General features: G+C 28.3%; 1 protein-coding gene across 2 annotated transcripts; it reads right to left on the minus strand.

The window, feature by feature from the left end:
- Positions 1–207: 207 nt before the first annotated feature.
- Positions 208–16,597, minus strand: LOC107452875 (GTP-binding protein 2). Of its 2 annotated transcripts, none has more exons than XM_016069496.4 (8): positions 16,437–16,597; positions 15,714–15,832; positions 12,591–12,783; positions 10,051–10,241; positions 7,519–7,873; positions 5,466–5,665; positions 3,816–4,016; positions 208–2,784 (listed from the first exon to the last, which is right to left on the minus strand). In XM_016069496.4, the coding sequence occupies exons 3-8, from the start codon at positions 12,772–12,774 to the stop codon at positions 2,206–2,208; spliced, it is 1,710 nt and encodes a 569-aa protein (XP_015924982.1). In that variant the 5' UTR covers positions 12,775–12,783; positions 15,714–15,832; positions 16,437–16,597; the 3' UTR covers positions 208–2,205. The 2 variants fall into 2 exon arrangements, with proteins under 2 accessions (XP_015924982.1, XP_071038968.1); XM_071182867.2 differs by lacking the exon at positions 16,437–16,597 and adding an exon at positions 15,973–16,191.
- Positions 16,598–27,829: the final 11,232 nt, after the last annotated feature.

Below are 27,829 nucleotides of genomic sequence, written 5' to 3' on the forward strand. Positions count from 1 at the left end.
ATTAATTATTGGTTGAATGTGAGGCTGCTTTAATACGTCTCCATGAAAGGCTAAATTAATGGTCGCAGAGAAATTCAATTTAACAATTAAAAAATTGTTTACCAATAATTTTTTTACATCAAAATTGCATTTTGTTATTTTTCTTTAATAAATGTGGATATATTATGAATATTTTATATTCTGAAAATTATTTTAAGAACATTATTAATATTAAATTTTTTTAAAAAAAGTAACTTGTTTTAAAACACTGTGAAAAATGCTACATTCCAAATATTGCTCCATACAATAAAATTAATGCTTTAAAATGAATTGAAGCAAATGCATCATAGCAATGTTCTCAATTCAAAATGGATGAGGATAAACTAAGTCATGAAACTCCAAGATGACAATAAATAAAATTTAAATATAATAACAAGCATTCATAAAATAAAAATCTTGAAATGAAAACAACTTTGTGCATATTGTTATCAGTTTTTAAAAAGAGTAAACTCTTGATAATCACAGGTTTCATTTTTACTTAAAAATAAAAAGCTAAATCTCCCATATAGTTCATGGATCATATAAGAGTTAAAAATGAAATTGTTTCAAAACCACATACTCAAATTTTATCAATAATTGCATTATTCTACTGAAAATTAAGTTTACATACTATTAATTATTATTGCTTAATAAACAATAACTAAAATGCTTAAAAACAATGATCAGGCATTAAAAAAATATAGAAATTGAGTTTCGAAAATGTGATAAAATTTTTTAATATATTTATCGACATTTAGTGAGTTTACCAATATTTTGGAGAATGCACAGGTAAAAAAAATACTAAATAATTTTTTTTTTTTAAAAAAAAGGCTTATTACTTTATTGTAGCTAAAACAAATTTACAAACTAAACCAAAAAGAAAAATGTACTTAATTATTGTTTCATAATAGTTCCTTTAATTTCTATTAATCATTCTAATAATGAAACACATACAATAAATTATGTTTCATTTAAAAAAATGTAATTGAGAATAAAAAAAAAAGCTATTTTCATGCTCAATTTCCATATTTTTATGCTCTAGATATTCTGATACATATATGTAGAAATAAGAATAAATATCTTTCTATATTATGCAGTATGCATAACTAAGACATTTGTAAAACATCAAGAAACAATAACATAGAAACAGAATTTTTTTGAAATGTGGCAAAAAACTTATTTCAAAGTATTAAATTTACAATATCCTCAGAAATATATGAGTATAGAAACTAAAATGAACAGATAAAATTGAGGATAAAAATATTATCATTTTAAACAAATCAAAAAATAATTAAAATTAACTTTTCATAAGAAACAAAGTAAAATGTTATTTTTGTACTAGTCTTATAATACTAAAAGTAATTTAATGTATATAGTACATTAAATTACTTTCAGTAATACATATTATAATAAACTAAATGGTTAGTACGTATTTTACAGTAACATAAGATATTTAGTTATGTGGCATTTATCAAAACCAACTTATCAATCCATTCAATATGTAATTCATTATGTTAATTACATACTGAAATAAACTTACCAGTTAATACCTATTTTACGACATTGAAGTCCATATTTATTTCCCCCTCCAAACATTTTCAGTTAAAATCAACCTTTCATTTATACATTCAACACTTTTCAAATGTATTCACGAGGAACATTGTAAAATTACATATTAAAATAAACTAAATAGCTGATACTTCGCCTTGCAATTTTTTGGCATCAACATAACATTAATTTCTAGGTTAGTTGGGCACAAGCAAAAAGTTGCCAAAAAATGTATATATCCGCCATTTATTTTTTTTAAACAAATAAAATAAAGTAAAAGTATTAAATAACTTAAAAATGGTCAAATTTCCGTGGGCTTGGCCAATCAAAAAGCACAATTTTCTGTTAAAACCAACACATTATTAACCAAGTCAATTTATTTTTGATATTAAACTTTCAGTGAAAAAAAAATTAAACCATAATATAATATAGGCCACCTACAGACCGACATATTCTATTTAATATCTAAGTTGACTAGGGGGGTAAATATTTTCTGTATAGATAAAAAACAATGTAAATTAATTGTCTTAGAATTTAAACACTGAAAAATATTATAATGCAGCTATTTTCACACTATAATTTAATAACAAACAGGTCTAACTGAAAATGTGTTACTGAACAAATTTAAAAACCCGTAAGTTAATGATGAATGGGAGATATTTTGAGAGGTGAGTTATCTTCTAAGAGAAAGACTTGGGTGACTCGGCCAATGGCTTTGGTTTGGCCAACTCTGAGGAGAATTTTCGATCCAGGGTGGACACATTCTGGACGTTGTATAAATTTAAACATAACCGATGCTGTATCATTGACTGAAAGACTAGATCTTCCCATAATGCCTAAAATGGTTGCAGTTTGGCGGATGTTACCGATGTGAACGGATGCCTGGAAACCGGTGCATATATTGGTGGTGTGGAAGAGCACTTGTATCTTGGCCTGAAAGAAATAGCAAACAGGTGGTTTGACCTTCTCATTAATGAGAACCATCCCTTTACGTAGGATCATCTTTGTTTGGATGAATAGAGCTAAGGTAGCTGTTTCGAGAGCTCGAACCACTCTGCTTGGCACTTTGTGCCTATGTAAGGACTGCACTCTTGCAGGGTAAAACTTTCCACTGTCTGAGGGACCCACAAGTAAGTTATCCCCTTCTCGAACCACACCACTGGTGAGGAGACCTGAGACAACAGTTCCCACTTCTGGGACGTGGAAAGTTTCATCAACCTAAAATATAATGCAAGAAATTATAAATTCTGTAAACATTTCCATTAAAATACAGAAATAAAATTCCCCGATTCTTGTTATGTTTTCCAGAAAAATAAAAACCAAAACACATTTTTGCTTTATTCAACAAGCAACAGAAACCCCCCCCCCCCAATTTTTCAATGTTTTCCAGGAAAATAATAACAAAATTCCAAAATACATTTTTGCTTTATTCAACAAACAACGGACATTATACATAGATAGAAGCAATATTTTACATTTGAATGATAAAGAATCTTAAATGATGCAGATACTCAATGTAATTAAGTCTATTAATTAGAATCACATCAGTCATAGAGCTTTGACACATTTTTTACTTCAAAATTCCATTACCCACGGATTTATTTTTCCGGACTAAGCTCGCACAATACATTAATATACAAAAAAATAAACATATTAAATACGTAATAATTACTTTTACTAACACTGATAAAAAACTAGCAAGTGAAAGCTTTTATAAATAAAGAATATAATAATAAAGTTTATTAATAATCCATATATTACAGGCGTTATGGCAGCAACATAATGAAAATACCTAAAATTTTAGCAGGAAAAAAGTGTACATAGGGAATCAAGGGGGATTATTTGATTTTGGTTAATTATTGAGTATTGAAAATTAAAATTTTCATAAATGAATGAAAATCGAAATTATAAGCCATATTACATAATGAAATAAAAATATGTTATCAATAAATATAAACAAATATAGTTTCAGGAAAAATAGGCAAAAATTTTCTTTTTAATTATCTGTTTAAACAGCTAAATAAACATATATACATGTGGGGAGAGTTGATGTTGACAATGTAATTTTCATCTATCAAAAAGGTACCCCATCATAGAATCAAGTCTTATATACTAGTTAATTAGAATTACATCTTTGTACTGGTAGACACACTACAATATATATATTTAACAAATATATTCTCATGGAATTTTTTAAAAAAAAAAACATGACACAAAATATAACTAGTGATATTCAAAGCAAGAGTTACCTGAAATTCAACTGGCTTTTGTATGAGATGTTCCCGCTCTTTTTGGTTGATTGTAGGAGGCAGAACATTTAAGAAGTTATATAACAGATCTAAACCTTCACCAGTGACGCAAGAAACTAAAAAGATGGGCGTAATTTTATTTGAGGCAAAAGAACTGGCAGCAGTCAGGGCATCATCTTCATTTCTCACTTGAAAAGATACCTAAAGACACATGTGTTACATTATTATATAAATCAACATCTTTAATATGAATGGTTGATTACTAATCAAGGAGCATAGCCAAATCTTTCAACAAGAAATAAGCACTTTTTAAGCTCTCAAAAAATATTTTTAAGCATTATATACATTAATAAAATGCAAAATAATATTCAAAGACTTTATATGATCATGATAAAATAAGTAGTTTCAGACAAAGAATCTTTTTCTTGGTTATAATAGCTACCATAAAAAGATCAAGAGATTTTTCAGTTCGATTTCAAAGGGTGGAAGATAAAGCCTGAAATGGAGAATATCTTGCAAATTACAGCAGAGTTGCACATGGGAGTGTAAAAATCTCACCAAACCCATCTCTGTAGATTTACACGCGGACTCGCAAATATTTCATCAAACATGTAACATGAATGGCATGGCGCTTTCATACACTACGGACCGACGGTAAGCCGAAGTGGATTGTGGTCGAATGAATTGTGAAAATGTTAATAGAACAATGCAAAAATCACGCTTTTGGAAAATGCGTGGCAAAAATTGACATGGTAAAGAAAAAGAAAAAAATATCTCATTTCTAAAAAGGGAAAATTAAGCACATTTTTGGAAAAAAAAAGAAACTGAAAAAACCCCCTTTAAGGGCTTTTAAAAACAAAAACCGAAAATGAGCCCCTTCAAGCACTTTTTAAAAACGCTATGCACCATGTTAATGACGACAAAACGAATGAGTTAATCACTTAAAGTATAAATTTAAATAGAGTAGAACCAGAAACTGTAAACAATGTAACAATGATATAAAATATTAAATAATGGCTTGAGTATGCATGAAAAGTAATTAATAGGAAAAAATAATTAAAGTAGAATAAAAATTAAAAAAAAATTGAAAATTTTTCTATTCCCCCCCCCATTCAAATAAAGCTTTAAGTTGGAAATTATCACCGATCTTATTTTTAAAATATGTAAAAAAGTGAATCGCTTACAGTAAAATTTAAAACAATGACTAACGCTTAACTCATCAAAAAATTCCATTTCGTTTTCAGCTCATCTCTATTTAATGAATGAATTAATATTTGAATAAAACTGTATTAACATCAAATGTCGTCCACAACAAATACTAATTACACCAAAGCCACACAAAATAAATAATTTATTATTAAATAGAGCTTAAAAATAAATTAACAGAATGAATGAAAAATGCCAAATATCAGATTTTCCACTGAACCAGAATTAAGTATTTTTTGAAAATTTATAATTTTTGGTAGTTTTTAAATCAAAAATAGTTTAATATGCGTCTTCACTTGTATAATGTGCATTTCACAAAAATATCTTTTGAATTTTGATCCAATGTGCAATTGTGTATAACCACACTTTTTGGGCATACAGTTTATAAAAATTATGATAATAATTTTAATAATAAGATTAATAAAAATTATGATATAGAGTTACCTTCTTATAGCCTGGCATTTGCAATAATGATTCGAGTTGTGAGAGTGTGCGTCTCAGGCAAATACCATTGGCTAAATCTATCTTGTTAATTACTACAACAATGGGAATACCAACAACAGTAGCTAGACCAAGATGTTCACTAGCGATACCCATCTCACCCACTGCACTCACTACTAACACAGCAAAATGGGGAGAATGACCTAAAAATATCACAACAACTTTAATATGACAAAACATTTCAGTGAAATCAATACTATATTCATTTATCATATATCATGTATGATTTATTTATATCATATCTGCCAACATTGGAAAAATAAATTGACGGAGATCTTACTAGCGACATTTTTTAGGCTACAAGTAAAGTTTTGATACATCATGCATATTATATAAGTCAAAAAGAGAAATTCAAAATTGGAAATAATATAAGCCCTCACATTTAGCGAAGTAAAAAAATATGTATATAAATCTTAATTTAAAGAAAGTTTTTTTAAAACCATTATTTATAATTACTTAAACTATTTTATTTAATAACCGCAGTTGAACAGCCGACCTAATTTCGGGTTTAGGATTGCTAATGTTCAACTCTGTAGCATTGGAATTTTGAACCCACTCCAGAAGACAAGGGAGCTCCTGGATCAAGCATTGAGAGAAATTCGCCTTCACTGAGGATTTTTGATGGAACTAACTCGCACTTGCATTATTGCAGAATTAGTATTGACCAGTCAAAGCTGGGATTTGAACTCGGTTCATCTCATTGGAAGGCAAACACTCCATCCCCTGAGTCATCACAGCTAGACTTAAACTATTAACACTAAACACACTACAGTACTAGCAATAGCACCATCTGTTGAGGAATAAGCAAAGTATTTTAGCTATCAGTGGATATTTTATCACCAAATTTCTTCTACGAATACGGAGAAATTTGAGAATATACAGGTAAACATGAGACAGTCATTAAATAGAGAAGTCTTCGATAAAAAACAGGAAACTTGGCAGGCATGCTATATTAAAAGCTATATATGCTGAATGAATTTCACAACTAAAAATTATCATTTGTAAGAGATGACTCCTACATTTTTGTAATAGGCTTGATAAAATAAAATTATTTATTTTGTCTTTAAAAAAGAAAAAATACTTCATTTTACTATAAGGATTTAGATTATAATAGCAATAAATTTATCCTTTTCAGATATGCAACCGTTTTGAGTACATAAAATAAAACCAAACTTTTTGATTGGGTTATTTTCATTATTTTGAAAACACAATCCTATTTAATAAAAATAATCTGAAATATTAGATTTCATACATGTCACAAAAATACAGTAAAAATTAATTTTTCTTCCTAGGTGTTAATCTGCTGCAAGAAATTTTTTCTTAATTTTTTTTACAGAGAATCCAAAGAGAAGACATTATTAAATTCCCTGTAGGTTCAAGATTTTCTGCCTGTATTGAGCAGATGATTTTTAATATTGAATTTTATAAAATAAAAAAATATATTATCATTTAAAATAAATAATGAATCAGAGTAAAAACAAATATTATTAATGGACAGATTAATATTATAAAATGAACTATGTATTTGAAAGTAAGGCAGGTTTTATTCTAGATTTTAAAAAGGGCATTATATTCCTCTAGAAAGAGAGAAAATCAATCACAAAGAGGAGCATTATATTTCACAAAAATTTGCATCACATTTAAAAAAAATCTTAACTTTATCATAAAAATATTAGGAATTAAAAAACGATGTTAGAATAGCTGAAAAAACACTATTAGTAACTGTGATAACTGCCAATAAAGCGATTGGAATTTAGTGTGGATTTGAAATGGAATCATCGAGAATCAATGATAACTTAAATAATAAATTTGCTAACCACAACATCCTATTACAAATATCTGGAATGAAAAATCACACAGAAATATCTGAAAAAATATATATCCTTAAATGACGTAGATTTACTATAGAATCGTAGTGAACTGGCATTTTCGACAAATTAATGCCATCTTTATTTTGTAACTGTTACAATGGAATTGCAGTGAATACAAATCTTACCCGTCAAACCAAACACTGTCGTTTTCAGATATTTTCTGTGTCCAGCTAAATCAATAAACGTAATCAGTTTCTTAGAGCTATCACATATTTCCTCTGCTGTCCTACAAGTGCTGTAAGTCATAGCAATACCCTGAGAATCAAAGCCAAGAATTTCATGACTAATACTACTAGTTCGTCCACTTTGTATTTCGTGTAAATGTCGAAATAAGTTGAGCCTGGCACTCCCATGACCATTATCCATTTCTCCTTGAGTAAGAACACCAAGCAGAGTACTTTTACCCACATCAGAACTGCCCAGTACGGCCACTCGGAGCTCGATTGACTGCTGGTCTTCTGGTATTTTTCGGATCAAAAACTGCAATTCAGAACATTATTTATAAGTAAATCAGTAAATTATTCATTAACCCAACTGTTAACAGTGGCATACATTTCAGAAAAATGGACCAAAATTAAAATTTTTTTTGGACTGTTTAATTTTGTTCTTTATACAGTACAGAACCCGTTATCTGGAAATCAGAAAACCGGAAACCAAAAAACCGGAACGAAATTCAATTAGTTTTCCCGCCATTTAACAAAAAAAAAAAAATTTTTTTTTTCCTCATGAGATTTTAGGATTTTTCGTTCTTTTTTGAAAGATGCTTACCTTACCATCTTTTTAGTAATAATCATTAGTGTATTACTTCATCGTTTTTTCTTCTTTTTAAAATTATTTCCAAAAAAAAAATTTTTTTTAGTTGGGTTTAACAATAAAAAAAAACGGCTTTTTGTAGAGATTCAGAAAACCGGAAAAATCAGTTATCCGGAATAGCGATGGTCCCGATCGTTCCGGATAATCGGTTCCCTACTGTTTTATTATAAAAGTTAGAAAATGGTTTTTTATTACGAAAATAAAATTTCAAATGCAATGACTTCAGTATTTATAATTTTTACATACGCATAAAAAAGTAATGGATTACACACACATCTTATTTAATTACAGCACATTAAACAAAAGTTTCAAGCTAAATATAATATAACTAGTATAATATAATATAAAAACACAACAATATGATTTTAATTACATAAATTTTTTACAAATCTTTTTCCTCCCTTGACCCACATTTTACCTCGCGACTGAAGTCGTAATCGGTGAAAAACTAGGACCACTATTGCCATCTATTAGGAAAATAGTGAATTAAGTATCCTAAAGTAGAAACGAACTCAGCTTGGGCTTTACAAAATAGAAACGCTAATTTTTCTCCTGCCCAAAGTCAGTTCAGGCATCACTAACTCTGGAAAGGGGTTAATATCAGTTAGGTTTAATGACTTTAGAACGTTTAGCTCTAATATTACTTTAACTACATGTATCACAAAATGTTTTATCAAAAGTCAAATTTTCAAAAAAAAAAAAAAAAAAAAAAAAAAAAAGCCATAATAAGTCATTTTCTGAAGCATAAATTCAATTAGTTGATTTTCATAGCTAATAATTGTCACAGAATTGAACCCTGCCAATAAAAAATACTTAATTACAGAACTTTACATCGGTCGGATATTACAAAATCTATAAATTTAATGGCTCAATCAAAAGTTTCAAAAAATTAAAAATGCCATTTTAAATATCTAAGTAAGAAACTGTAAACATGGATAAGAAGTATAATTTTTACACAGTTTATGATTTCAGTTTAATGATTTACAAGCCTGACATTACTATCTAGACAAGTGAGGTATTGTTAGTTTTGTATTTTCTTACGCTAAATTCAATAAAATCAAAAAAATAGGTTGAGTAAAAAATATACTTTCCTTATTTCCGAAAATATTTCGGAACATTTCAAATTTATCAACGTCTTTTATGGGGGAAATGACCTTCAATTAATTTTCGCAGCAATTTAAAACCTTTTATAAAAAGCAGCAAAATCCCTTTCCCTTTTTGTTTGCATTTCATACAGGAATCCATGGAAAATAAATTTAAACAGAAATTTCTAGAGCATGGAACTATGATGTTACAGATCGTACTATCCATAAGTTTTGCTAAAGCTGGAACATTAGTCAGAGCGGAGAATTAGGAAAATGTGGAGGAAGAAGATGACATTTCTTTAGAAGAACTTAAAAAAATATGGGTACAGCTAAGAGAGAACCACAAATTAGTGATGCTATACTCATTAATGATTTATTGAAGCTGCAACCACAGAAACATTACTAACTGAATCAGATATTTTGGACAGTATTTAAATAAAAACAATACAGCAATAAATTGTGAAGACAAAGAAGATGAAGAAATCAACAAACCTTCATATGATAAAATGTTAAAATCATTTGAAACAATTTCGATAGTAGATAATAATTTAAAAGATAAAGGTGTATTAATTGCCAATTTAATTATGACTAGTGTTCCTGAATATAAAACCTGTTTTGGGTTGTTCAAGTATTTAAAATGGTGATTTTTTATTTAACAAATTTTCCATACAACGAACTTTTTTATCAGGATTTAGCGACTTGGTTAAACAGAGGTCTGATTGTATTAAATTTGAAAAACAATAAAGAACATCATTATACCTCAGCTACTCTTCTTGTTTCTGCATTTAAATTATCAGCTATGCAACGTTCCCCTAGACTTGTAATGTCAGCCCCAAGCTTTTCAGCCATTCGATACAATGTGTGAAGAGATTCTTTCATTTCTCGGTCATCTAAACCTATTAATTTGCCACTGTCAGAAACACCGATGGTGTAAATAGCCTCACCTTGACCTGAGGACAGAGGATATGTAGTTCAGAACAAAAATAATTTACAAATTTTAAGAATTTAGTAAAAGAGAAAATTTCAAAAAATAATGAAACAGCTCTTCTTAATCACTTATTAGTAGAAATGCAATATATTTTTGGAAAAAGTTAGTAAAAAAAAATTAGAAAACTTAGTTTGCAATTAAAGAACTGCCCTAACTTAAAAATGAATGTTCACATTTACTTTGAAAAACTTAAAATATATATTTAATCATTTATAAATTCAAATAGAACTACAAAAACTGGAGAAATTACTTTGGTTACACTTTTAAGTGAATATCTTTCCTGCAGTTATGATATAAAAAATATATATTTATTTTATTTATAACTAAATCAGGGTTGCCACTCAAATCTGGAGAAAAAAAAAATTCCCTGTACATATTATACATAATGAATATATTAAGAGGAAACAACAATTACTGTGCTCTTGTGTGAGCTATATTGTGGTAACTATATTTATTAGTTATAATTGCTGGAAAAACAGCCGAACATACTTAAATAATGATGTAGTAAATGAAATACTTTAGTATAGCTGAAATATAATGGTTAAATATCCCATAGATTATGCTTTGAGTGGTCACCATTTTTTAAAAGACAAAAGTAAGAAACAAAATTCTCTGTATTTTTCCAATTTGTAAAGAAAAAAAATCAAAATTCCCTGCATTCTCCTTCTTATTTTAGGTGATTTTTAAATTCCCTGTATTTTCCAGGTTTTTCCTGTGAACTGGCAACCCTGTAAATAACAGAAACTTTACTCTATTTTGACACCATGACTACAACTCAAAAACACTTATCTGTTTTAGAGAGTCGTAAAAGAATTGCTCAACTCTTATTGACATATGCGATGCTTCCTCAAAATGGTATTATTAATTATCGACATTATTACATCGTATTATTAATCATTTTATAAAATATAACACAATCTTGGTATACATCCAAAAAATAATACAACTATCACAAAATTGCTTCTTAATGCTCCACAATTTAAATCTTTGCACAAAATTTTACAGAAATTTCACTGCACACTACTTTCTAAAGAGGAAAATCGTGATGCTGCAAAGCCGAAAGTTTGGAAAAGCTACTATAGAGGTTACAAGATAACCTCTTTAAATTTAAGCCAATCCTAACAAAAATACATCTATAAAACATTTATTAACCTTCTGCGAACGGTTCAGTTTTTATACTTTCCAGTCCTGAAATACAGGGAGAATTCTTCATATTTTCTTTATCTACATACGTTACAATTTATATCTTCATCAGTTGTTTTCAAATAATACAAGAATTTTATTAGCTTTTACGTTTTCAAAGAATATATAATGCAGCACCAGCTATTTCAGCAGGTGGAGTTTATAAGTGGAAAAATTCATGCGATATTTCTGTTTTCAGATGAATATAATTTTTAAATATTTTGTCTCGAAAAACTTGACAAAAATTTCGTAATAAATTTGAAAAAATAAAATAAAAGCCCAGATTTATGGAATAATCCTAATAACTATCTTCAAAATCAAGATATTTTAGTTTGTTATTCTCCCATATAATGTTGCTGACACTCTGCAAATTCTTATCTTTTATAAATGCTTATTGCACGAAAGAAAAACAAATACATAGGGAAAAAAAATCCTGAACCCTCTAGTGCAGTGTTCCCCAACCATACAACCGGTCCGCGGATCAAATGGCACAGGGCAGCACATTTCATTAAAACTGAATTTAAATTCCTAGGTTTATACTCCTAAGTAAAAATATCTGTGTTCCATTAAAATTTTATTTATTTAAAAAATAGGGGCCCCCGGAGGTAGTGACATAATTTTTTTTAATGCTTGTAATGTATCATTGTCTCCGATTACCCCCAGATGGAACCGTCTCATTGCAAAGAAACAAGCTCAGGGTTCTCATTGATTTAACATTCTAGTAAGTTAAAATGTTAAATCACTTTATATTTATTTTTTGATGTAACTGTATTTTACTTTGAAGGCATTAATTTAAATTAATTAATTAAATTAAATTAATAAATAAATAAAAATTAATAAATCAAAATAATCTATAATAAAAATGTGGTAAAATTATCAATCGTTGACTGGTCCGCGGTGATAAAAAGGGCAGGGAACACTGCTCCAGTGCATCTAGCAACGAAAATAAGCACCAAACGATGCTTTTTTAAACCTACATGGGGAAATAGCAGGATCAGTATTGAAGCACGGGGTGGGGGGAATTCTTTGCCTGAGATATTCACGTGACCCTTTGTCTGGGATGAAACTGACACCCCGCTCAAATTGAGAGAGCCGAACGCAGAGGGTAAAATATGAAAGAATTATTTACCTTCCCTCAGCCGCCATTTCATCTGTGTAACCAAATGTTCAAATCGACTTTTAGAAGGATTTAGAAGCTTCAATTTGTATTCTACATTACCATCAGCAGCTTCTGGTGGCAAATACTCAGGAATTGATGTTACAAGAGTTTCATCTTGACACTCTGGATCAAATAAGCCAACAAAAGAATCCATAATCTAAAACTATTAAAGAGACATTTTACCATATATTTCAATCAGATTTGTTTCATTATCCAAAGAGTCTATTTTTAACCATAAAATTCAAATTGTGGATTGTCAGTTGACACTATAAGAATCCATAATCTTATGCTTTAAAACATATTTTTAAGATTACGCATTACAAAAAAGAATGCATCCAGTCAAATTACATAAAAATAAATTTATCAACATCGTAAGATAATGTCCTTTGCCAATCATTCAAAGAATAAATATCAAAATAATAGATTAGGTTATTAGGTAAAATATTTATTTATCTTAAATTTGTGTTATAATTTATTAAGAATTACGGTTGCTTAGTCTAGACATAATCAACACATGCCTTTAGTAAAGACGTAATCAACACATTTTTATTTTTACCAAACAATTCATAAAAAAAAGGTCAAACTTTTTAAAGATAAAATTCATTAACAAGATGATTCCAAGGTCAATCACGCACATAATAAATTACGCGAAGTATCAATGTATTTTAAATTGTATTTTAGTCTATTATGGACAAGGAAACACAGAATTTAGTACTGAGATTCGGCATTTAAGAGGATTGGGGTTTTTTTTATCTTCAAAAACTGGTTAAAATCTAGGATAATTTCTAATAGTAAAATTAAAACAATAAAGTACAGTACTATACAAATATATTCATTTATCTAATGTATAAATATTTAATTTAAGTAGATATTTAGTTTTTGCGCAGTAGAAAAAAAAGTAATTTTTATAAAAAAATATTTTATATTCTAATTTGTTTAATGGAATGTTTATATCGCCTTAATATAAAGGAACATTTTGTTCGATTTTCATTTAAACTCCCCCCCCCCACTGAAATAAGGGCATAAATTATTAGAATGGTTAAAGTTTATTTTTCTATTCTTCAATTAGGGAACTTCTAGCACATCTTTTGTATGGATATATTTAAAGTAAATTTTCTTAATGAAATTTTTTTTCAAGCATACGTGATTTTTTTTTAGGAAAAGAAGTATTTGATACATGAACTTCACTACCCCCAATATGCATAAATATAATTGTCATGGTCTAAATGATAGGCATAACCAAAATTGTTATACTCTGCACCTTCATATTTATAATTTTAATTTTAGAGTTGAAGCAATAAAATAAACAAGTACAAAAGCAAATTATATTTTTTCTTCTTTTTTTCAGCAGAATTATATTTCACAGATACCTTTCTGGTTCATAGGAAAGGTAGGAAATACTCCCAATTTTTCTGTTCTCATTTCGGAATATAAAAAATTGACCGATGACTGGCTTGCTTAAGCTAAAATTTTAAATTGAGAAAATAAAAATAATAAATAACGACAAAAATTCTGAAATCACAGAAGTTTAAAAGATAATTTGTTCTAGAAATTATGCTTTTTCCTTCATTTTTTGAAAGAACACCCCAATTTTTAAAGAATACGATAAAAACATTTTATATCTTAATAAAATATGAATGTGAGTGGGGATTTTGTTACAAATTCAGATGTTTGGAACACCATGATATTGGGGGGGGGGGGGGGGGGGGATAAATTCCATTTTAAAAATTAGATTTTTCGGCGACCTCAAATCCATTACTTTCCATGATTATTTTTAAAAATTAGTTAAAATCATGACATTTCATAACAAATTTTGTTCAATACTGAAATTCGTGACTTTCCCATGACTTTGGAGGATATGGAGAGATAGATTGACATGGCTTGAGGGAAAGGCTATGTAGCTCCTCGTAATCATTGTCGAAACTGTACACAGTTTCATCCAATTATAAATGTATTTATTGCTTAATCTTATAATCAAGAATATAATAAAAATGCATAAATAATATCCTCAAATAGTCTGGGCTTCAAACAAGTCTAACAAAGGAAACCATAAAACATTTCACAATTTATTATATTATTATTATTATAGATACTAACAATATTAATATAAAACTAGGATAAAGCATTTCGGGTCACATTAGACTAAAATTCAAAATAATTTTTTTTTTTAAATGACAAAATTTTTAATTTTATCCAAGCACTATATACATTAACAATAAACTAGTTAATAATAAATTACTAGTTTCTGACAAAGAATTCTTCACTTGATTATATTAGCAGTGATAAAAAGATAGAGATTTTTTGGTTCAATTACAGAGGGTGGAAAAATGTAAATTTTCTTTTTTACAGAAATTTGCACGTAAAATTTTAATCATACATTTAGATAATTACTTTTTGACACACTCAATTTACACCGATAGTATTGTAAATTGATGTAATGTCTCGGTTGTATTTTTGGCAGTTATTGATATTGATTTTCGCATGGTTTTTAAACATCTCGGTATATTTTAAATAATATAGAAAATTCGTATCCTGCATTGGAGTATTTATTTTTTAAGACAATAATTCTACAGATTTTTTGGAAGTTATTGCTATTCATTTCTCCATAGTTTTTAAATTCAATATTTCTTATACAATATTATTTATTACACAAAAACTAAAACAAAACAAGAGTTTGAGGAGTTCAGTTTACGTGATTTCGTCATAGATTTTTTATTTTTCAAAAACTAATACGAATTTCATGATATTTAAAAACTTTTTTAGTTTGATCATTATTTACAAAATGCAAAGAAGTAAATAATATGTGTGTTCTCCCCAACAAAATGTGGGAATATCAAGCACAATATTAGAATAAAAAACTATTACATGTTCAATTAAGAAAATTATAGTTATTATTTTTGTAAACACAGCATATTTTATTTTAAATTAGTAGCATCTATGTTTGTTAGAATTAAAAACAACTCGCAGAAAGATTTTAGTACTAGAGAGTTTAGTCGCAGATAGCTCAAATAAATTCTGCCACAGAGGCAAAAAGTAGAGCGACAATTCATAAACTTTATGATTAATAGTACATAATATAATTATAGATCTTACCTAAAATTCAAGAAATAATCGAATGACACTGTAGCGGGTATTTCTTAATTAGATCTTTCGTATCATAAAGCAGAATTCTAAAATATATAGGGCAGTGACAGGCAGCACTAGAAGTCATACTGTAAGAAAATAATTGCTGCAATCATTACATAATTAAGACAAAAATTAAATAAGATGTATATGAGGCATTAAGTAACTGTGCTATAAATGATATTTAGTAAAATATAAGTTTCTATACTGATTAAACAATCATACCTACTTGTGAATAACTGAAAAGAACACTAAGGCTTATTTTTTTTAAGAAAAAACAGCATATAATTTGTAGAATCTTTAATTTAAACATGCATACAAATAATGCTTAATACTTTGTAAATAGCAATAAAAGCGACATTTTTATATTTAACTAATATTTATGAGAAGTACTGAACAATCTAACATAGAAATCTAGTTTACTACAAACACAGAATAAAACTGAAAACACTTTTTTTAATGGAAGAATTTATTGAAATCAAGAGTAAACAAGTTTCAGAACATCGAACAACTATTTTTAGAATGTAGGTATGGTAGCCAAAAATACAATTTTAAGAAAATTTGGCGTTTGACAGCTGTCAACCAAAACAATCGTTTAAATAACAACTCGTTTTGTATTAAAGGTTATAGATCTCAAATACCTATTAATATGTAAGTTATGATGTAAAAAATGGATGAAATAAGGGAACTTACCTGAATTGTCAAGTTAATTTTAAAACTTCTTGCATAGTGATTGCATAAGCACAAACGAAAACAGTCAACCAAGACACGAGGCTAAATCCACCTCGGATGCATTCGTTGATTGGCTGGTGGCAATGTCTCCTGTACAAATACTTTACCAATCGTGTTGCAACAATTCAATACCAGTTATCAAAACAACTGTTACTTTAAAATATCTGTTACTCTTGACGGAGATGACGTGCAATTTATGAAGCTTTTATTCGTTTTATTTCATTTATCATTTTTACGTGTGGGTAAAGATAGAATTTTACTTAATTTCTACTTCAGCTTTATTTTGATAAACAAAATTTTTAAAGTTGAAAATTTTTAAAATCGATTTAAATACAAACTCTATATTTAATTCTCAATTCAAAAATTTAAAAATAAAAACTGATTTTAACCTAATTTAAGAAAGCTCAAAATTCTGGAAACTTTTTATAATTATGCAGTGCAAGCGTAATACATTTTTTTAAAAATATCTTTTATGAAATTTGAATTTATTTATTAATTTTTTAAACACTTTAAGAAAAAAAATACCAATAAAAGTTTTATTTGAACTATTGAGTACTGAAATAAATGACCCATAAAAAAAAAAAAAAAATTCAAAAATGATTAATAAACAATATGTAGTAACAAAACATGCGTTAACTTTTATTTTTTATGACTCTTCTTCTTGTGTACAAAAAATGTAGTGATGGGAAACTGAGATAGAAGAAGCTAACACGAAAAAATGCTTTATTTTTAGATTCCACTCAATAGATGGTTTTAAAAATCGGTATATGTATCTAATGTAGAAATTTTAAAAAGACCAAAAAATGAAGGGGAAAAAAAAAATCGAAGACAGTAAAAAGTTCATAATATCCAATTTCCTCTCTTATTTTGGTTCACTATATCCACAAAAAATAATATTATATGTGTATAGCAAGGCACGGGAGCGAACTTTTCGTTCACTATATCCGAGAGTTCACTATAAACCATGCTCACTATAACGGGGTTTGACTGTATGAAAAAATAAGCATTATTTTGTTTGAAAAGTTGATTTTTTATTAAAGAAAAAAGCTTATTTAATGCAAAACGTGCTAAGTTCTGCTGGACATTTATATTGCTAACATAAGTAAGGACACACTAATATAATTTTAATTTTTCGAGATGCAGAAATGATTTAAAACTTCTTTATGAAAAGAAAAGTGAGCATAAATTGGTTAGAAAGTTCTCATATCATGTAAAGAAATATTTATGAAATAAAAAAAAAACTAATAAAAAAATCATATATGTTGCTAGCGAAAGGGAGAACCTTTTTTCGAATTTTTATAATTTCTTGTGATGCGGAAGTGATTTATTTGAAACTTAATTTTTATTAAGAAGAGTACTAATTTGTTAAAAAATATTCGCAAATCTTAAAAATTAATTAATTCATTTGAAATTTTTCTTTTTTATTAAAACATGAGTGCCAATTTGTTAGAAAATGCCAGTATATCCAGAAAAATATTTATAAATTTTTTTTTCCTGAAATAATAATAAAAAAATAAATAAATAAAATCTTGAAAAAATTTATGATTTTTTAATTTTTTATTTTATTTTTAATATTAAAAACATGGCCACCTTCAACTTGTTATCCCACAACATATTTCTAAATTTTTTTTTTCCAAAAAAAAAAAAAAAAAAAAATAAAATCTTGTTTACTTCTGGAATTTAATATAAGATTAGTAAGGCCATTTAGCGGATTTCCAATTTTTAATACAATTTTGCGATTTAAAACTTTATTTACATTAAGAAGTAAGCTTAAATTTGTTTAAAAAATACCTACATATATCTGAAGAAATACTTATAAACATTCATAAAAAAAAAGACTTTGTATTTAAGCATATTAAGTTCTGTTTCATATATATTGCTAACGTAAAAAAAAGACACTTTGCGAATTTTTATAATTTTTTGCGATGCGGAATTGATGATTGAAACTTGATTTATAGTGCGACGATTAATATTAATGTTATGGATATCAGTGAAATGCAAGGTAAACAACAATATTTTTGATAAAACATGCAATTAGTACAATAACAATTATTCAATATATATGAGCATATATTTTAGAAGTATTTTTACTAGCTTTTATATAATAAATATTAATATTAATAATATTATATAATATTAATATTATTAATATATAATACATACATTAATATTCAAATTGGATAGAATTATGAATCTCTTTATGCTCTTAGAATTTAAAATCTTGAATTTAAATTTATCAGAACCAAACAAATAAAAACTATGTAAGTTCAATTTTAATTTATTATATGAGATTTTAAAACGCGTATAAATATTATTGTAAAATTATTTTTGATTTTTTGAAAGATATTTATCATATTTTGGAGGAAAATATTCTAAAATGTTCAGTTCAGCGAAAAAATTCAACAAAAAAATTATGCAATATTTATAATTAATAAAATTTATTTTATAGCGAGTAGCATAGAGCAAGTTTAAAAGTTACAATAAGTATAAACCGTTATAAGAAAATAAAAGTACATATTAAAGTAGGCAAGTATTATTATTATTATTTTAACGATTTTCCATTTCCACTTCTCAACGCATTTCCGTATTCAGTTAAAAAATCGTAGTCAGATGTTTGAATATTATGGAAGTTTAGCGTTTTTTTAAAAAAAAAAATAATAAATATATGAAATGAAATTATAAGAATAAATTAAGCGATAAAGCTTAATTTAATTTCTATTGCTTCATGCAAATAATTTTTGAAACGAATAAATATTTTAATGACAGGAGGAAGCATTTGAAATAAATTTTAAGTTGTGAGATTTACATAGTACTTTCCTTATGCAGACTTTTTCATTGAATTCTAAAACAAAAGAGGGCGCCACGTGCTAAAGCATCTGCTTGAAATTAATAAAAGCGATAAAAAAAAAAATTATACCGATTTATTCTTTGCATTAATAAATGAAACTTTTTTATTAGTATATAAATAGAATTAACAGCTAATAACAATTTTAAAACAAAGCAAACAGAATGTAAGTATTAAACAATGAGTTTTTTAAGGAACAGTAATATTAAATTATAACAAAGATTTATCAATTTTTGGAGTACATCTACATCATCATGTTTTTGAATTTCATAATTTAATTTACTATGCGTGCAAGCAGAACAAAATTTCTAATTAAAAACCATGCGATTTAGATCCATTTCAATTATGTGAGAATCTTCGTTCCGGTGGTTACGAAGTTCTGGAATTCCATTTAGCATTTGTTAGTTCCCCAAATTCCTTTACCCATTGTTGCAATCTTCTAAATTCAGAACATTGCTTCTAAGAATAATACTAATAGATGAAACAGTTTCTATTTCATTTTTTAAATAAATAAGGCAGTTTTTCAGGCGAAGAGACTGACATTACAAGTTTGAAAAAGATAGGTAGGTACGTCGCACTAGAGCTGCACAATGGGCTATTGGCGACTGTCTGGGAAACATTCCTGAGTATGATCCTAAGACAGGCCAACGCAATTTTGATCCTCTGCAGAGGGGATGGCTCCCCTGCTTGGTAGCCTGACGACATTATCGCGAAGTCGAGCACTTTACGATAGAACAGTTTAACAAGGACCGAAACCGCGCACCCTCGGTCCTTACGCAGGCTGATCAAAGTGGTCGCCCCCACTTACAGACCACAGCGAGTGATGCCAGACTGCGGTGTTCCACTGGGAACCCCTGTCTTCTACAGCGGGACTAGTATGAAAAAGAAATGCTGAAAGTTCAGAAATAGCTCTATGCTAAATAGCAAAGATATCAGATTGAAATAGCCGTATGTCACAGTAGGCGTTGCCCAGAAATCCAATCAGCGAGCTCAAAATGTCTCTTTACAAACTGTAAAAGTAGTTTACATGCTCGTCCCAGTCTTTTCAATATTATCGTAAATACAAACTATTTTCCTATCGTTTTTTGGCTACTAAGTATTTTCACACGATTTTGAAAAGCCTGATATTTCTAATATGTATTAATACGAACTTATATATGTACACTTATTGAAATTCAATCCTTGCATGACTTTATTTTTTACAATACCTAAAGTTTCTCCGAAGAAAAGAAGACTAAACCTGGAGAGAAAAGTAATGGAAACATGTTTATTGAGCAATATTAAAAACACCAAAAATATTTTATGAATGCTATAATATTCCTCTTCTATTAGTTTCAACAAAACCTCGGTCATAACTTTAGTACATATTTTGCTTTCTTTTTTAAATGAATAGAGTAGAGATTCAAAAGTTCGCACAAATAAGTAAATGTTATGCGAAAAGAAGGATTTTTTTAAAAAAAAAACATGTCTGTGGTAATAGTTAACGAAGATAATTTTACTGGTATCACAGTTACAGGAGGGGGTATGTTGCTAAATCTAAATTTGTTAAAATAATGTTTTCAGTTAATTTTATTGAACGTATTTTGTTGTTAAGAGATAATGTATGCACGCATGCAAATAATGCATGAAATTTTCGGAAGCAAATGAATGAAACAGCTTAGCATTTCAAAGGGGAACATGATGCGTTACAAGCAGTTGCTTTTTAATAATTTTTTTTTTATAACCGTTGTTGAACAGTGGACCCAATTTTGGGATTTCGACTACTAATGTTCAACTCCGATTCCTTGTCATTTTGAACCTAATCCAGGAGACAAGGGAACTCCTGGATCAGTACCCCCAGAGAAATGATTTATTATGGGAACATGGAGGATTTTGTGACTCGACAGATTTAACGTGCATCTGTTACCATTTACTGCACGGGGAGTTCTCGGTTGACGGAGATCGAACCCACGACCTCTTGGACACGGGCCCAGTGCCCTATCAACCATGTTATCCCGTCCCAGCAGTTGCTTTAACACTGGTCTGACATAAAAAAGCCTTTAACTTGAGAGAACACAAATTAAAAGCTTTTCCTTTAATAATATCAGTAAAACACAGGCAATTACTATGACATTAAATTTCGAGGCAAAACCATGAAATTTAAGAAGAAAAAAAACCTTGTTGCAGCAGTGCTTTTTCAAATTAACCGATGATAAGCACCAATAACAACAGTCAAAGACAATTTGAAATACATAGTTTTATTATTGGTTTTACTAGGATGAAACTGGTTTGCACTGGTACGTCTAATAATTAGGCCAGGGACTATATATATATATGATTTACAAACAACTAACAAATTCAATTGAGATTTTGATAAAATAAACTTTTTCTAAAAAAAAAAAGTATTTTAAAATTAAATACTTGAAAATCATTAATGATATAAAATTCGACAGAAAACTCATTGTATGAAGAGAAGAAGAAAAAAAAATACCAATAAAGTAGCGCTATAGTATTATTTCTTAATTAAACTTGAAATGTTCAAAAAAAAAAATAAATAAAAAAATCAGCTAAACATTAAATATACTTCGGAGTAAGAGAGACTGTACTTAATAATAAGTATTGATTAATAAGAATAATTAATTAAAAATTAATTAATAATTTTCGAATTAAAAATTAATTAATAATTTTCGAATTAATAAGGGATTTTTAACAATAACGAAACTTTAGAGTCATACGTAAGTATTGATCAAAGCCCATTTAAGTTCAAAGCCATCTGGAATTCCTATTAAACACATTTTAAAAGAATTACTATAAACAAAATAAACGGGTGGTTGCAGATAAATTTAGAATTATTAATTTGTGGATGTAGTCCGCTAATGCTATCACGTTTACGTTGATCATTTACTTTATATACATTTTTAAACTTGTAGTGGATGTTAATACATTAAATTTAATTAATTAATTTTAAAAATTAGTAGGAATTGACTTATTTTTTTATATTACTCGTTTATTAATGATAGTTAAAAGCAAGCAAATATCATTTTAAAATATCTGAAAAAAATATTCTGCATTTTAATTTATATCTCTAAACCCGTGACAAATTTCTATTTTAAAAACATGTCTGCTCAACTATCTAAATTGATAATTTTTAAACTATCCACTGTTTCAGCCACTGTTGACGACAAAACAGTTCTCTTCATTTTATTATTATGCAATTCATTGTTCCAGTTTTTATGAAAGGTAGCCAACTATGAATCGAACAATAAAAAAATTAAGATATCAATCAATCAATTACAGAAATGGTTTGTTATTAATAGAATACCCATTTTGTCTTGTGTTTATTTATTTAAACATGGAATTACTTTCTTCAAAAAGGAAAAAAAAAGGTTAAAAATAACAAAGTAGCTGTTAATCAACCGAAACGAAAAATGAAAATAGGAACAAGAAAAGTATAATCCTATGATTGATTCATTCGTCGTTTTTCTTTTATTTTTTATTGATGTATTCTCTTTTATTGATGTATATTTGCATTTTGTTTTTCCATTTCCAATTTTTTTTGCGATTAACTTTTGTTTTTGGCTTTTCGAATGAATTTGATAAAACTTAAATTAATTCATTTCTCGGGGGGAAAAATGTTTTTATTTTATTTTATTGGAAGCTCGTTTGATCAAAACGCTTGAACTGCACTCGAAAGTTTCAGTCATATCTTATTTTTAAAAACCCAGACAGGCCGTTTTTTCTAATTATTCTAATAAAATTGAACATTTTGAATGTTCACGTGCGATAATTGAATAAGATAACTTCGGGATACCTATTAATATACACATATTTTATAAATTTAGTTATTTAAACAGTATTTTCTAGAGACCTTCTAAGTTAGACCCATGTGTTTTGGCGTAAAGCATTAATTATATTACGGTTTCTATTAATATACACATACTTTTTAAGTTTAGTATTAGATGTTTTATGAAAGAGGCCAAATTAGTTTTCAGCATTTTAACATTTGATTATTATTTTGAAATTATTAACTGTTAAACTAACGGTAAAAAAAAAATATCATGCGAGCCGAGCCTGCTGAAATGCAACAACGGAGTTAAATTTTCACTTGCTGTAAGAACCATTTTTATTTGTCAACTGAAAGAGAGATTTAACAAAATTGTAATTTGTTTGGAAGTTACTGGAAATTTAAGTACTTTTTTTTCGTTTTTTTCCCCTTAAAATGTTAACTATTGATCTTCAATATAAACATATAAGCTCGTCCTTGAATTGATGTCATGAGTAAAGAAAAAAAAAGAAAGAAAAAAAGAGAGAGAGAGAGATAAATTTGATTTTGTCAGATATTTCTAAGTTTTTTTTTAATATTTTTAACATTTATATAGAATTTTTTAAAGGAAATTTATGTATCGAAAAAAAGCAATAGAAATAAGAACCCCTCACTATTTGAACTGTTTCAAGTTTCATAAACGAATTAAATTATTTCTCGTCTATTTCGTCTTAATAAGTCACTCTATCTCTATTTCTCTTAGGTTACTTTTTCAATGTAGAGTTGTTAATTTTTTAATACCAGGTAATCGTTCATTTCTATGCGATTCAAACTACTAGCTATTCTGACTAGCTAGAGCACTGTAATTTCTACTGCAGTTCACTATCTGTCTACAATACAAATTTCAATCGCGTTTCCTCTCAATTTCTGATGAACTAGAATGCTCTAATCTTCTCCGAAGTTCTGTGTCTCGACTCAAAAATTTCAATCGCTTCTTATCCACTTTGTAGAAATTCGACAGGCACAAAATTTAACCAGGCGATGCACCTATAAGATGAGATAAAAACGTTAATTTTTCTTTAAATTTAGAATTAGTAATAAAAGAGTTCATAGAGATAGTTTGCGACGAAAATGTTCTTCTGCTCTATGGCATGCTCTTAAGAGAAGAGAATCGCTTTATGGAAAAAATCTGCAAAATATTAAGGATAGAGAAGGGGGAAAAATATGAGTTCAGGTTAACCCTAAAATTTCAACTGCTAAATTAAAATATTCTAAATGCGAATAATGGAATGTAATCTATTTTGATTCAGCTCATAGTTTACTTTCATTCTTTTTTTTTTTTTTTACAACAGTCTTCGAACAGCCGACCCAATTTTCGGGTTTACGACTACTAATATTCAACTCCGTAGACTGGTAATATTGAACCCAACCCAGAAGACACGGGAACTCATGGATAAAGTATTGGGAGACATTTGCCTTCATGGAGGACTTTTTGAGGGAACTTACCCGCATTTGCGTTATATGGAAAGGAAAACCACGAAAACCTCCCACTGCAAAGGGACTCTAACCAACGATCCGTCTACTACTGAGGGTATTTCACGTCAGCACTGTGGTCAGTGCAAGCCGGATGCGGATTCGAATCGATCAGCCATCGCAGGGTATCGAACTTGGTTCACCTCATTGGAAGGCGCGGACGCTCTATCACTTGCGCCATCGTGGCCTTCACTTTTTATCTTATAGCGGTATCTTTTCCCTAGCAACAAAATAACTTCCAAACTGCTCAAACTGGACCAATACTGGCTCAATAAGGGTTCAAAGAGCCGATATTTTTTCCGATATGGGCACTACATAGAATTGTCCAATTCAACCGATATTTCACTGCCGCTTAACGAACAATTTCGGTCCCATATAGAATTGTCAGATTCCCCCGATATCTCATAATCGTTATTCAGCCATTAAGGGCCCTATATAGGCCAACATTGACACTGCATAGGACCCATATTTAAAAATCTAGACATCCCAATATGCCCCTCGGAGCATGTTCATATACAGTACCTGGCTATATTATTAAACACACTCTAAGATTCTATGTAAAATCTTAATTATACAGGTGATATTCTATACAGCTTTAGTGTTTTCACGTAACTGAAACCGGTTTGCACTTGTCTACGTTCACGTATCACTGAAATAAAGTAGGCGCGATATGTAATGTAAATTCGACGATAGGATAAATTAGGCCATATATATATATATATATATATATATATATATATATATATATATATATATATATATATATATATATATATATATATATATATATATATATATATATATATATATATATATATATATATATAAATATAATCGGATAACTAAGATTTTACTTAGAATCTTCTGGTGCGTCTCTAAAATATCTTTGAAGTTTTCAAAGCATCCTATTTAGCTCCGATAAAACTGAAAACTTATTTATTTTCTCGCAATTTATTGGGATAAATTTTAAAGACGAAGGAAGCACACGTTAAGGAATATATTCAGCAACTAGTTCATGACTTTATTTAGAGATAACAATTTCTAAATGCGCAAAAATTATCTCAGAATGACGTGACCAGAAAAGTAATTTCTCTTCGTTTCCTCGGAATCAGAATTTTCCTTCTATAAATGACAACTAATCATAGGTAATCAAAATCCAATTTCCATTTTGCATAACAGTTTTGTTTTCTGCGTTCCTTTAAAAGACTGATATAGATAGAATGTTTCATCTCATTATATGATAATAATAATTTCTGCTAAATAAAGAGCATTTCTTTTTTTTTGGGGGGGGGGGTGGAAAGGAGGATGATTTCTCTTATAAAATGTAAAAGAGGGTGGTTTTTGCTGAGGAAATTACAGCTATTCTATGATCATTGCACGTAAATGTAAGAAATAGAATATTATAAGAATGGATCCAATACAGTGACAGTTCCAAACATATTATGTATATTTTATTCCATTCTTATTAATAAGAATCATAGGTCCAATTATATTCCCACTATAATTATGAGAGCTTTAATTTATGATATTTTATATGGAATTCCAATGACTGCATAGAACTCTCGATACTTTTATTAGTTTATAGTTAAAATATTTTCCATAACGTTATTTAATGATTTTATTTTATTGAAAACCAAAGTTCTTTCGAAAAACTGCTTTATTTAAATATCTAAAGAATATTACATAAAATTAACAAAATCAAAACACAAATCATGAGCTAACTATATTTAAATTTGGTTTAAACGTGTGTAGATATAATATGGATGACTTATTTTTAATTAAAAAGGTTATTAAAGGAGGTATACAAAATGAAGTTAATTTCTGAGATTAAATTAAACTATTTCAAAAACTATATTGTTAAACTAATAGGATATTAGTTATTTTTCAATAAATAGAAGTAAATATAAGTGACTAAAAACAAATGCATTAAAAAAACAAACAAAAAAAACTCGGTAATTTGTCTGAGTTTTTCGTTTGAAATGAAAACAAAAAGGGATTTTATTGCTTTCTCTATAAGTTTAGTGGCTATGACAAACAATTCAAGGTCATTTCCCCCCATAAAATGCGTTAACAAGTTAGAAATGTTCTAAAACATTCTGGGAAATAGCGAATTTAGATCTCAAAGAAAAGATTGTTCAATAGAAAATTTACTGCGCTATTTGGAAGTTATTTTACAAAGAAATTTCCAAAATGTTCTTGGTTCCCAGAAAAAACTCGCAAAATAGGGAAGTTCTCAAAATGAAAGTTCATTAAATAGAAATCCGACTGTATATAATTCCTTATGGAGAAGTATATTTTAAAAAATTATGCAATAATATCACGCGTTTAATTTTTGCATTCATGAAAGAACACGACTTTTAATTTTCAGTCTTTAATTCTAAATAATAACTAAAATTGCTTGGAAAAATATACAGAAGAGAAGATAAGTAAATATATTAGAGGAAAAGGTCGATATCTATATTTGTTTGATCTATATATTCTTCGATCAGAGTTACTTGTTCTGTTTTTGTTTTGAGCTTAAAGTTCGCCTATGTATGGGAGTAAATAAACAAAAATTAAATGGGATAAATTAATATTTCACACATTTACAAGTATTATTAATTTTATGATGATTACAACCCAAAATACCAGCTGATTCTGTGTTTAATATCCTTAAAATATCAGCGATTTTTCTATCCAATGGGGATGCACAAAACGATAAAACAACTATTACATCTTAACGTTTCAACAACTTTCATTATTTTCAAGAGTTCAAAATCAAGGGATTTGTACGCATAGAAAAATTAGAAATAGAAATTAAATCATTTAGGAATTGCCGAGCATTGTACCGGTCATTCAAGAGAAAACAACGCCTTTAATGCTTTCGATATTTACTTTTCTGATACAATCGAAATTTAATTGTGAGATTGGAATTTCAAGTGTTCTCATAAAATTGTCGAAAAATTACCGGAAGTGAAAATACAATGGTTAAGCAATACATAACTGCGAAAAAAAAAATCGAAAAACAACTTAGATTTAAGATAAAGTAGGTAGAAATAAAGCATGCTAAAAAGTGTCTATTTAAATACGTGATTCGAAATATACGAATCGTAATAATATAAGTACTAAAAATATCGGGAGTTTTAAAAATCGAGTGGAAATGCGTAACTGTCAAAGAGTCACGTGGGTGAGATTTACAAATAAAGAGTGTTAGAAAGTGATTATTCAAATTTATAATTTCACTCATCGTAATAA

This window comes from Parasteatoda tepidariorum, chromosome 4, assembly GCF_982258835.1.
Source record: "Parasteatoda tepidariorum strain Cologne lab strain chromosome 4, Ptep-v5.0, whole genome shotgun sequence".
Classification (NCBI taxonomy): Eukaryota; Metazoa; Arthropoda; class Arachnida; order Araneae; family Theridiidae; genus Parasteatoda; species Parasteatoda tepidariorum.